At 42.7% G+C, this 13434-nt stretch overlaps 1 protein-coding gene across 1 annotated transcript; it reads right to left on the reverse strand.

The window, feature by feature from the left end:
• Positions 1-801: 801 nt before the first annotated feature.
• LOC308140929 (heparan sulfate glucosamine 3-O-sulfotransferase 6-like) lies at positions 802-10147 on the reverse strand. The gene is made up of 2 exons (XM_080510901.1): positions 9613-10147; positions 802-2484 (listed from the first exon to the last, which is right to left on the reverse strand). Exons 1-2 carry the CDS (start codon positions 10059-10061, stop codon positions 1866-1868), a joined length of 1068 nt encoding a protein of 355 aa, XP_080367027.1. The 5' UTR covers positions 10062-10147; the 3' UTR covers positions 802-1865.
• Between the last annotated feature and the right edge of the window lie 3287 nt (positions 10148-13434).

The raw sequence follows: 13434 nt of genomic DNA on the forward strand, positions 1-13434 counted from the left end.
TGTGCTAACAGCAATTCCCCAGTTGGGAGCCAAGCAATTACTGCAACCCTCCTCTATCGCTATAATTGCAAAGGGCGCTGCTTCCTTGGTGATCCGACTGCTTGCTTTCCACCAGAGACTCCGACTTCACCATTTCTAGCAGCCTCCAGTAAATGATGATGTTTTCCGGTGAGTTACATAAAGGCTGTTTGTTAAAAGCACAAAGTGACTGATGCTTCTTCGGAATATATCACCAATGTCATGACACCTGAGTTGCTGGAGGAGAGTTCACAGACCACAAAACACAAAACATATTCGCACAACAGACTAATTCCTTGTTGGAGGCAAGATGCTGTAAAATCAGAAGCAACCATGGCTCAACACTGATTATGTTGTAACCAAGCTCAAAAAAATAAAAAAAAGGTTTCTTGTTTTGTTTGAATAATGTCACTTCTATGTTTACACTTTGTGTTTGTGTGGATCTTTGCAGCATACACACCGAGTGTTGGTAGTGGTAGGCTGAGACAGCTAAATGCAGGAGTTAATTAGCCTAGTACTGCTATAATGAGCAAAATGCTGAATTAGAGACAGCAGCACACTTCTTCCCCTGGGGAATCAAGACAATATGCACAGGTGATGTAGTGGTAGAGTATCAATCACACAACAATTTCAGTGAGGAAACTAAGATTCTTCTTTCTTTCAGTTCTTCCCTGATATTCAAGAATTACAAGGACTATCATATTTTATTTCTTTAAAACAGCTTTATTTCTTACTTCATGTAAATGACTGAACCATTTAATCAATGTCTCAGTCAAACCCGCTTCATTTCAGTGTTTGCCAAGCAATGTACACAGAAAAATAGTGCCTCTACAACATGGTTACAGTTCATTTGTCATGGAATAATAGAATAATGTTACAAGTGCTGTTTCATGTTCATGAAAGTTGAATAAAACCCAACCTTCAACATGAATCCAGAATTGAGTATGGAAAGGTTTGTTCAGGTATCACTGAAATTATACATTGGAATGTTGTTTTTAACGCTAGAAATTGCAGTGTTGTGTCGGAAAGGGTCTAACTGACACAATACCTGTTTCCAGTGAGCAGTGAATGTTAATGGATGAGAGCCATTGCATTCTGGGGAGATTACTTTTTTTCTGAGGATCCATTTTTTGTTCAGGGCTTAAAAGATCTGGATAAAAAAACATCCCAGATGTTCTTTGACTGAACCGTTTTGGATCCAGATTAACATAGAAATAGTAATACAGCAGTGAAGCTGCAATATTGCAAGGGGAATGTATATTCTTATATTAACCTGAATTTGGCCCAAGGGTCAACCATAAACTTGCCACCATTAATGGTTCAATGCTGTATTGAAACCCTCGAGGGACTAAGGCATTACCATCTTTCAGGTCTAATTGACACGATGAGGAGCTATTACTGTATTGATCCAGTTGGCAAGTTGTACTGGTTCAGCTGAGGCATGCTTTGACTTGACTAAGTGGGCCCACAGACCTCTGAGCATCATACAAATGTTGAGAGGATATTACCCGGCATTTAGTAAGATAGACCCAAGTTTAAACCGAAACCCCCCAAAACATCCTAGAGAAAACAGGGAGTGTGACCCAGATGACAACACCTGTAAAGACACTGTGCTTTGAAAAAATTCTTCATCAGAACGGATGAATACCCCTGATTAGGCACCTTAGTGAGTTCATATCATAACAATAAATTATCCTAAAATAGAGCTCTGAGTATCTTACATACCATCAATACTGTACAGATACTGTAAAACCATTTCTCCCGACTGGCAAGGTAAAAGAAAATAAAAACCACACACCATGGAACCACATCACTCTTTTCGTTTTGTTATCACCCTTTTGTTTTCCTTAATCCCAACCAAAGTCCTGACCAACCATTTTGTAAAACATCCTATTAAAGGGTTTGTAAAATTTCTTTAGCTGCTGTATCAATTCTGGACGAACAACTGGATGGGCTCGGCCCTTGCCTTTTCCCAGACAATGTGGGATCTTGTAGTCTTCTTCAGCCTTTGTGGTGCAGTAGAAGCCTTTTTCTGTGTCAAAGACAAAGTTCTTCTTTGTGATCAACTTCCTGAGTCCAAGAAAGTCCTGAACACGACTTAATTCAGCGGCAGGTTCCCTAATGAGACGGTCTCCGTTGACAACCAGCAGCCGTTTCAAGGGGAAGTACTGGATCCAGTTCACCATGTGTTTAGCATAGAGGCTGATTCGAATGCCAGTCCACTCACTGTTCACCACTGCTGACATGTTCTTGAAGGCCATGGTCTCAAAGGAGGAAACATTTACTCTCTTCTCCAGAACATGAGCGTAGTCTGAGATAACCCGGGTGACAGGGTCCCGGACGAGAAGTATCAGCTTTGTTAAGTTAGACATGGCGTGGATTCGAGCAGGAACTCTGCTGTTGATGAAGTAAGACGGGGATTTCTCAATCGTCATTTGGTTTTCTGTCGATTTGGGCATCAAGTTCCTAAAAAAACAAACAAACAAACAAACAAACAAAAAACAATGATGGTTGTTTATGGTTACAATATTGGACAGTTTAATTCACTTTGAACCATTGCAGACATTAATCTTTAAAATAACATATTTGTATTTTAACAGCTAAAGAATAATGCTCTGAAAGAATGATGGATTTTTAAAAAAAAATTATGTTTACATTGTATATTTCAAACTAAGTTAGGCTGGAATAATTAAAGCATCATCCAAAAAACAACTGCAGACATTGTGAGCAGCTTTGAGTGGAAAATAAGTGACAGTGTCTGGTATTTATGGCAGGAGTTCTAGCAATCATCCACAACTACACGTGAAACACAAACACTGTTAACAAAATGTTCAAACTCTTGAGACATAAATAAACATAAATTCTGCTGACAATCAATCTACCTGAAGCCGATAATTCTTAGACCCCTGCATGTAAACATATAAATGATGGTTTTGCTCCGACGAGGCAGGATTGGGGTTTTAAATATTATGCACCTTTCTCCTCATGTTTTGAAGATTTTGCAACAATTTAAATTCCTTCCAAGGAAAAGCTTTAGCTCTTCATTTTCGTCAATGCATATCCTTTTTGACCCTGGAAGGCTCAGGTTGATCACAATGCACCCTGTTAACTGCAGCTCTGACTGGATAATGGCAAAAGTGAGTCAAGGGGAATTAGGACTGAGCAAAACACGATAGAGCATTAGGGGTCGGATGACTGCCTTCTTGACTACATGGATGGCTGCCTTTTCTCCAGAGAGAGAAAGAGCGAGAGAGAGAGAGAGAGAGAGAGAGAAGGGGAAATATCTACGTGGCGATGGCGATGACAGTGAGTGATGAATATATAGGCTGTGGATAAACACACACGGAAGTCAGGTGAACATGGTGTGAACACAAAGCCTATATAACTGGATCAAAATCCTTTTAATCATGTTGTTTATAATTCCTTTTAGTGTATATATGCGTGGGTTGATCCTACTTGACAATAATACACACTGGGTGTTTTTAAACTTTAAAATTTGGGTTGAGATGCGTTTGGTCTGCAGGTATCACATTCTAACGGTGTTCGCTGTCAGTCCCTGGTCCGCCTCTCCGTCTACCACAGGAAGGACTTCCGACGCCGCCAGCTCATCATAACCTGCTCCTGCTGCATCTGGGCCCCACCTCCCCCGAGCAGCTCCTCCAGCTCTCCACTGCGCCCGCGCTCGGACACACCCCCACCACCACAACCCCGATGTGAGAAAATATTGTCAGTTTTTGATAGTGAGGGGTTAATCAAACAATGGGGAGGCAGATGAGCCATGTCATTAAAGTGATTGCCATCATTTCCAACCATCAGTCAGTGTGCACACCAGACACTTCGACATCTCCCTTTAGCCCTGGCAGTTTATTTTTATATAAATGTATGTTTCAGAAAGAAAACTTTTCAGTGGAGAGCGCTGGGAGAAGAGGCGTCACTCATTATTTATCAGTGACAGATACAAACACACAAGAAGTACTGCTTGTTATACTGTTTCATATCTCGTGTCACCTGTTCTTTGCTACCTTTGTATTTCACGTTTAGTTATCCTGACAAATGGAACCAAAGTTGAAAATGCCCAAAAGAACATCAAGAATGCAATATAGGTAATTGGTGGACGAGACTCAAATAACTCAATTAGCACTGTGGAAGCCTTCCTCAGGGCTTTTAAGAGAACAAAAACTTAAAGGTATAGTAGAGGATTTTCTTCTTCCGGGTGGATCATCAAAATAACTGGTCCTCCCAATTGTCAATCATTCTGGTGATATATGACGTAAGCCCGTCGTACGTGCTCGTCCCTGCGCGCAGCTCACTCCACACGGTTCTCATCATGCCAGTGGCCGACCCGACGCATTATTCTCGGACATTTTTACACAGTTTCACCCCCTCTGGTGCAAATCTTCTTGTAAAGTGAGCTTATGTGAGCGATGCCGACTTGTGACTTGTAAACAGAGCATGCACGAGGAGAACTGGGCTCGTGCATTTCTCTCGCACGCGTTTTAGTAGGCGTTCCGTCCCGGGAGCAGGAACAGCGTTGCGCATGCGCATTTTTTTCAAACGGTGGAGAGGGCGGTTCTTTCCTAAAATTCCTGAAAATCCTCCTGTATACCTTTAACACCAATCAAACTTTCAATGAGGAAAACAATCTGCATGCGGAGTCCATGCATTATTCATCTTAGCACAGATAAAGCATGAGAGAACAACCCTGACTGAGTGAAAGAGTTGCCCAAGGGGGGTACATGTAGGAAGTTTTAACAATTTGTAATGTTTAATAAACAATGTGGAACCAATAGGATCCATTGCATTTTCATCTATCAATCAGCCATGCAAAGGCATTCACATTCAGCTTCCAGACAACAACATAAAAACCAGCCCACTCTTTGAGTCTGCATTGACATTTTGCCCCTTAATTAATTCTGCATGTTCCCATTTTACTTCATAAATCTATAAACACAGAAATATTCTAAAACATCCAAGTAGGATTCAAATGTATTGTTAAAGCTGAAAATCGTGGATTTTACACTTTGAAACTGTTTCTACTTATAATTACTGCATTAGATCTATAATGTTGTTGATACTTTCAACATCACCATCTTTTTCCCTCTCACCTCAACTCAGAAAGGAACTGCAGTAATTAGGAGATAATTAGAGGCGGCACAGAGGAAAAGGGTTATGAGAAAGAGACACTGCCGGAGAGGAAGGGGTAAAGAGAGCATTAGATTAAACCAGGCACCATGTGGAGAATGGAGACGACACAGGACCACTTTACGTGTTCAAGTTATCAAGTGCCACTTCATACGGTTTGAAATACGTTGCCTGTTTACCTTCATTGCCATAAGCGTCGAGGTTCAAAGGTAGGAATTACTGCATGAAGCTTTGTGCTCAGCTGTCACATGAAGCCTTCAGGACAGGAATTCACCAAAGTATACAACCAGTACAGTGCAGGAAACTCCTGCCAGAATTTTTTGTATATATATCTGACATAATTCTGCATTGACTGAGTCTAATTGGCATCTATATTTCAGTTTTTCAGACCTCGGTGACAAGGGACAGCTCCAAGAAAGAAAAAGAAAAACCCCAAACCCTCAGAATTATCTAATGCAGTGATGAATTCTAATCTTCCCCTGCAGCTCTGAGAGGGGTTGAGGTACTGTTAGAATCACCCCCCTTCTCAAAGACAGGATGATAGGTGGTGGCATGTAACCACTTACAATAATCAGAGCAGAAAGAAATCAAAGAGGAAGGCATCTACAGGGAAGGTGTTGGCTGATTGTTGCAGTCCGTCTTATCAGGCATGTGAAAGTCATCATCATCAGCATCATCATAAGTGCTGCGGTTTGACAAATTGCCTCAAGGAAAAGCCCAGGGGGTTGCTGTGGCAAATTAATCTCCAGTAGCCAGAATAAGGAGGGGCGGGGTTCCGATTACCTGTATTGACAGTCTGATTGATTCATTTAATAGATGCTTGCACACACACAAAAAAAATGATAAGAGGACAAGATTGAAAAGCTTTTTGAAGGACATAATGTTTTTTAAATTGTCAAGGCTGTTAGAGAAAAAATCTATGTTGGAAACGTCACCTCACGTGTGTGAATTGCTCATTTGAAGCATCTCATTATCAATGCACTTCTCTTTTCTTGTCAGCATGCTGACACATTAGTTTAAGCACATTACATTCATTGGGAAATCGCTCTCACTTGCACCAATTCCCTCGATTCCATGCAACTAAAAGTGTTGAGTAAGCAAAAATCCACCAGTAGACTCAGATGAAGCTACTCTTCAGGGGCTGAAAAAAAAATTCAACTTTTGCAAAGAATGATCTTCAAAAGTCAACTTTTAGGCTTTAAAAAAATGCTTACTTCTAGTGTTTGAGTCTTTTCTTGGGAAGGTTCCAATGAACGCTCTTTCTGATGAACTCCTGCTGGGCTTCGTCAAAGGGCACTTTCACCCTTCTGAGCACATTTGCATACAAAGTAAAGGCAGAGAAAACATGTTTCACACTAATTGTCTGCTCCTTTATTGTTGTGGTTAATGCAGTCCTCGGGGGTTCTCCAACACCCCCTTTCATTGAGCTCTGCGGTGCAACAGTAAGAAAAGGCTCACTCTAAATTTACTGCCCTCTATGTGGCACTGCGCTGCAATAAGCTCCCCCGGGGCTCTGAGCAGGATTACTGTAGGCTGTCTCCTCTGACACTCGCTGAGTTGTAAGAAACCTCTTCATTGTGGAACTTTAAGAAGAAAAACATGATTACAGCGATTAAGTCACATTTACTGTATAGAACCCTCAAGACTTGAGTTAAGTGTGCTTTCAGTAGATGAGTATTTAATTTGCCAGAAGAGACATTTAGGGGGAAGTTAAAATTATGTCGTATTTAAAGAAAGGAGGGGCCGAGCAGGAAGCAGTTCCCACGGATTTAAGGAATTGCCCACTGTGCTCTGTGTGAGTAAGCGTGCACAATTGTCTGTCTGGGTCTCTCTCTCTCTTTTTTTTTTTTTTTTTGCTGTCTGTGGGTGAAAACATGTTATATTGTTGTCGGTGTCCTGCTGTGCGAAGGGCTTTCTCCTCTATGGGGGCCTCCAGGGGGATGAACACAGTGGACCTCCAGCAGGATGGACACACCAGTCACAGCAGATAAATGTTGTGGGCATAACTCAATGCCACCATGGGAGCTGATAAGCCCACCCAGCACACCGTGCCTTACTCCCCGAGCGACAGCTCGATATTAGTGCAAGGGTAATGAAGTGAAACATATGGAGAAGCCAGTCACCTTTGCAAAGTAGACACCTTTGCACAATAAAATATTACTCTCACAATGATTAATCCAAGAGCTGTATGCTCCAGGACTCTCCTATATATTAAGTTTGAGTCGTTGCCGTGGTACTCTTATGTGTAGTGTGTCAGATTCAGTGGCTGGATGTTTAGCTCCACCTGCTATGGAGGAAGAAACGTTAAGGTGTTGAAGCTTTTCAGTGATGGAACATTTTCTTTTTTAAGCATATCTTCTTCCATTGCATTTTCCACTAACGCACTACGAGGGGAATATTGGAATACAACGAAGACTATTAAGTGTAATAATTTCAAAACGTCTCCAAGCATAGTGTCACTTTGATCCTAATGTTCAATCTGTAGGGACAGATAAAAGATCCTCTTCACAGACTGATCATCGAAAAACGTCCTAAACCTGACCGGAAATTCTTAAAGGAGCTTAAGCGAGAAGTCCTTTGAACAATACCGGTACTTCGCTTCCCCTATTGTGGCTTCATAGAAACAGCTTTGAAACACTGTCTAAATCCTTTGACATTGCGTGTTAATCCCCGAGTTCAGTCAAATGGACACCGAAAGCAGCAGAATCTCTTATTATCTCTGGTTAACAATGTAGTCACTCTGATGTAAGGCACTCAAGGACAAACAACTTGGCTACAAAAGATATTGATATTCCATCGGTATTATTCACCTGGAGTTTTCTGTTTTTCCACTATGAGCTGTGAAAGTTGAGTGATTGCATCAGTGAGCAGATAATTGCTGGCTTTCATTCATAGTCTTCAATGCACAATGATGGAATTTGCAATTACCGTCATACAACGAGTAAAGGAATGTGCATAGCCTTAGACTTTGACACTTGTATAGGTCAGCACCATAAAGAAACATCTTTACATATATGCATCTTGAAGATCTTCATTCCTGAGTCAAGTTTCAAAACCACTATCGAATGACTGAAACAACCAATTAAAACACATTTTGATTGTTTAATTATGGTTGAACTTGAACCACTGGAATATCTTCCCTCAGGAATGAAGATCTTCAAGTTGCAAACAGTGTCAAGATGTTCCAGTTGCACAACCCCACGACTCAATAACCATTTTATGATTGGTGAAGGCAAAATGAAGGTGTTGTCTCTCTTTGTCAAAGAGACCAATTTGAGTTTTGATTGAATCTGCGACATAGCTTGTAGTACAAGACGTTGCACGTGATCTGCTTAAATACCGTTTTAGTGCTTTTCTCACCAAGTAGATGCAGAATTTAACAAAACTTTCAGCAGCAAATGTGTGTGTAAATCACAAGGTGACTTCAAAGTATTACATAACATAACATTTACACATATAAGTCACTGACAAATCTCATAAGGCTCAATAAAGCCTATTTTACTGCAGTGATAGGTTTTTCTTCTAACTTTGATCAATCAAAACAAACAAAACAATAACTGAAATGCCACTTTTAATCCTCTTGTGACTCCAACAGCTTAGTGAACTATTGATTATGACAGCAGATTACAGTTTATGTCAACTGGGAGTGATCCAGGTAAAGTGATGGCAAATGAGCAATATTAGGTTTGAGATGAAGACGAAAGCTGAAATGTATTAATATTCAGAAGAAGATTACAACTTGGCACAGTTCATTTCCCCCAAATAATCCACAATAATGCTTTCTGTTTGCCATTTAAATGCAATCATGTTTATTTATTAATTGAATTTATTTTATTTTAACAAGTTACATTTTAGCTGCGAGCCCTTTGTGAGCCGTACAACCACATATGGTCACTTCCTGACCCCTGATGTTTTCAAAACTAGGCAGTTTGTAACCAGAAGTTTGTTGGTTCAAAGCCCATTGCCGAGGGTCCCTGAGCAAACCACCCAGACTGCTCAGGATCAGAAAGGGCGTCAGATCAAATCAAAAGAACATGACGCTCTCGCTCTCTCTCTCTCTCTCTCTCTCTCTCTCTCTCTGTCTCGGACGTCAATCACAGCAGCATAATATTTTTTTATTTTCCTGTGGCTAAAGCTTTTGTCAAACGCAGTGAGAATTTTCTTCAATTTACAGATTTTCTAATTGTGAGCGCACTTATGTAATATTCCATATTTCCACATATTTTATTTTGTGACCTATAAATGGCATGTGGCGTTTTGAGTTGTCACACAAAGTCTTGAAAATGCCCTGAACGTTGTTCAGTGAGTGCACTAACAGCACATGATTTCAAACCTCCAGCAGTTGGATGTGAGTACAATTTAATTGAACTCGTCTTTGCCAGACTGAGCTGCTTTGGTGCACGCTGGCTGTCCAGGTATAAAGTTTGATTATAAGCGGAGGTCGGGGTTTACCTGTACCAGTCCAGTCCCTTCTCGTAGTTGCGGTCGAAGAAGTGCGGCTCTCCTCCCGCTGCAACGACGTCCGGATGCAAGCGCAGAAAATCCCGCAGCGCGCCGGTCCCTCCTTTCTTCACCCCGATGATGATCGCCTGCGGAAACCTTCGTCGCAACTGCTCATCGGGAAGGTCTTCCCCGTGTCCATCGTCACTATCAACTTCTTCCAACTCTTCCCCTGCGTAGTCCACATCGTTTTTCTCGTGCAGCAAGCCCCTGGAGATGTGATTGTCAGAAGTGACTCCCTGGCTTGCGCGCCTCACCGGGAACGCAGTTAAACGGTCGCCAAACTTGTAATATATGAAATATCCACAAAAGCACAGCATGGTGCAAATCAAGAACAGTTTCCATCTAGCGCGAGACGATGGCAAAACACGTAAATTGTTGATGATACCACAATACCCCATGAGGCCCCTGTTGAAAAAGTTGCAGGTAAGGGGAATTATTTTTGGTGAAGCCGCCTCACTGCTGTGCTATGGCACAGATGCCGAACAATCCGTGCGTAAGTCCCCCTCCGTAAACATAAATCAAAAAGAAAAAACTGTGTCGCTCGAAAAAGTGAACAAATCGTTTTATTCTCCGATCAGTATTTCCTCGCGTCATAGAGGAGTTTGTCTCCCATCAATTGTTCTATGTGTGCGTGAGAGCGCAGCACAGCGCAGAGCACACTTTAGCCCCATCTCCACCGCACAAAAAGTACCTGCCTAGACCGGTCTAAACCACTCCGGTTCGCGTGTCACGACAGGAATGCAGTCTATATATAGCCCCGTCTCCACCGCACAAAAAGTACCTGCCTAGACCGGTCTAAACCGCTCCGGTTCGCGTGTCACGACAGGAATGCAGTCTAAACCGCTCCAGACCGCTCCAAAGGCGACCACTTTTCCGCTACCCTTCCGTTGGGGTGCCGAGGACCATGGAACGGCTCTGAGTTTGAGCTGCTGTCTGCTGATTGGTCAGTGATTTACTACACGCCCACAATATGTTAATGTGCCGGCTGAATCCTCTGCTGTCAGTGTGGTCAGCTGTGCACTGGTTGTTTTTTTTTTTCATTTTCTTTTCTTTGCTGCTCAACTTTAGTGTTTGTTGTGAAAGAGCGACTTGAGGCAGGGGGAGACCGGGGCTCGTGACTTTGCATCGCGTTGGAGTTTTCTGTTTGCAGCATAGCGATCGCCGTGGCGTGGATGCGCGTCCGGGACACCGGAGTCTGGAGCACTCGTCTCCGGCAGCTCCGCTTTCCAGAGGCGGTCAGCGTTCTGTTCAGCCGCGGTCAGTGGCGCTTTATCGCGGGGACAGACCGCGGAAGCGATGAAAAGGAGCTCGGAGCTCAGCGCCTCCGTGCTCCGGCTCTGTGCTGCCGGACCGCGGTCAGCGCCAGAGTGGAGAACCTCCTGCGTTTGAGCAGAAAGCTCAGACTCCCGTGTCTGTGCCTCAGTCAACCGGGAGGAACGCTCCGGCCACTTGCCCCGCACCCGAGCGCTCGAGTGCGGGGCACGTCGCCCCAAGCCGTCGGCAAGTGGCCGAGCGACTCGCTCTCTCACAACAAACACGGAAGTTGCGGCTGCAGCTCTCCGCTCCAAAAAATGACTGCTGGAAAAAGTAACTTTTTTTTTTTCCGCTGCAAAAAATAACAGTGCAAAGTGGAGAATTTAAACAACAACAGAGGATTCATAAGATCTACATCTGACGACGTTCTTTTCTGTTATAATGTCACATTTCTGCGGAGCTCATTAGCCCCGCCCGCTTTTCACGCTCCTCTCTGCAGTGGGGACGCGACCCAAAATTTCGGTCGGGGTCTCTATTCCGAACTGCTCCGTACCGCTCCGCTCCGTCCCGGCACTTGTGTGCGGTGGAGACGGGGCTTTAGAGCTCCAATTATCTCCACCAGGCAGCTGCATCAAGTCTGAGGAGGTGGAGAGGCTTTTTCCTTCGTGTCATTTCAAACTAAACGCCTCGAACTGTGCCTGTTTCGACACACGCTTAATACATGTACAAGGTTTATTTGGAAACATAAAGTACGTTCCTTTTCATGATATTGTCCTAAAGTGTGGATTTATTATTATTATAATTTTTTCCTAATTCTGAGGTAAATATGACCTATTGCCAAATACGCATTTTTTTTTTTCGGGATATAAGATAAAGCACGTCTCTTCCCTTCGTACCCTCCAAGTTTGACTCGATTCTGAGATGCAGAAATTGAATGATTGCCAGAAAAGCGCTCACCTCTGCATTTAGCAGTACAGGAAACATATATGAGGTCGTTTAGTAAAATACAACAGTTTGGAAACTAACAGCTTTGTGACGCACAATTTAACAATATCGTTTCTCAACCCTACTTATTTTCTGTCTATTTAAGCCCAGAACTTTACATGAAGCAAGTAAATTTGGATCACAGCTTCATACTTCTTTACATATACTTGACAAAATAGCTCCCCTAATGCTTTCGGAATATAATCCAAACTACAGCTGCAAGATGCGCAACCTTTGTTGGAAGCAGGTTGGAGTTCAGTGTTTTGCTGAAGGAAAAAAATAATCAATGTCGAGAATTAAATTATTACTGTGGTAAAACTAACAATCACTACACATCTGTCAATCATCACAAATCAACGATTTATGTGTTGTAACTTTTGATGGATCCATTAATAATATTTCATGGGTACAATTAATCTTTTTTTTTATGATCTGTAAACCCAGATTTGTCCTGGACCACATGTGATTTCTACCTATTCTTGCATCACACATGTCAATATATTCAATCTATTTGACACCAATTGAATATTAAGTGAGTTATTATAAATGTTCCTAACAATTCTACACTTTCCATGGTACTGTGAGAACAATTGTTGAGTGAGTTGGATCGAACAGGCTGCATGAACATTCATAATGGTAAACAAATGCTGTTGGTGTATTCGACAATGCATACAAGAGAAGTGGTGGAGAAGCGACTCAAACTCCACACACACAAATGTGTAAAAAGGCATGTGATTATGAATTATAAAGGCCACCAAAAGTTTGGTCTGTGTATTTGTGTCAGTGCCTCCTTGGCTGAAGGGTCAGAGGCCTTCAGTCCCACCGCACCCCGGAGCTGTCAGAGGATTAGCAGGATTACCCCGGAGCTGCCATGTCAGTCAGGGTTTCACCAGAGACAACCCTGCCCCCTTCATCTAAGCCCCTTATTTCATCTCTCAGACACTGCTGTGTATGATATATCTCTGTGGGTGTTTGCATGTCAATCCCAGCAGTTGCATTTCCACAGTGCATGAGCACAGATAACCTGGTTGAGAAAACAAGTGCGCCAAGGGGTTTGATCTGACCTACACAGCCCTCAGTTGCCCTTTACACTGTGTGTGATGATCTCGATTGTCTTTGCTCTGTGTACTTGTGGTGGAAGTTCATGAAAGTTGCTGTAAAAGGCGATAGTTTCAAAACCGATCAATGGACATTGATGTGTAATGGGAAGCCACTGCCCTTTCAATTTAAAAGGAGTGGCATTCGCTTGTTTTCAGTAGGAAAAGTTTTCAGTAGGGGCTGAAGTTCCTCTTTCAGCTTCTACCAAGTGAAAACCAGGCAGGACTCCATGGGAGTACTGCCAGTTGAACTGAGTAATTGTAGTGTAAACATGTGATGTAATGCAATGGATATTTTCTACATTCAATATAACCCCTCCGGGGAGTCACGGCCGACGACACCAAGTATTACCACGTCGTCGCAGCTCTGGACTTTTCCACCACCCACCGAGTGATGGGGCTGCTTCGGGACCCGCCGGCGCAAGGAAAGTACGCC

This window comes from Blennius ocellaris (assembly GCF_963422515.1).
Source record: "Blennius ocellaris genome assembly, chromosome: 16".
Lineage (NCBI taxonomy): Eukaryota > Metazoa > Chordata > Actinopteri > Blenniiformes > Blenniidae > Blennius > Blennius ocellaris.

What these genes read in the sequence shown, in the direction of transcription:
- LOC308140929 (XM_080510901.1), bottom strand. Translation starts at nt 10,061, where the DNA reads ATGGGGTATTGTGGTATCATCAACAATTTACGTGTTTTGCCATCGTCT. An exon ending in AAGGGACTGGACTGGTACAG is followed by an intron (nt 2,485 to 9,612) that starts GTAAACCCCGAC and finishes TTGTTTTTTTAG; the next exon opens with GAACTTGATGCCCAAATCGA.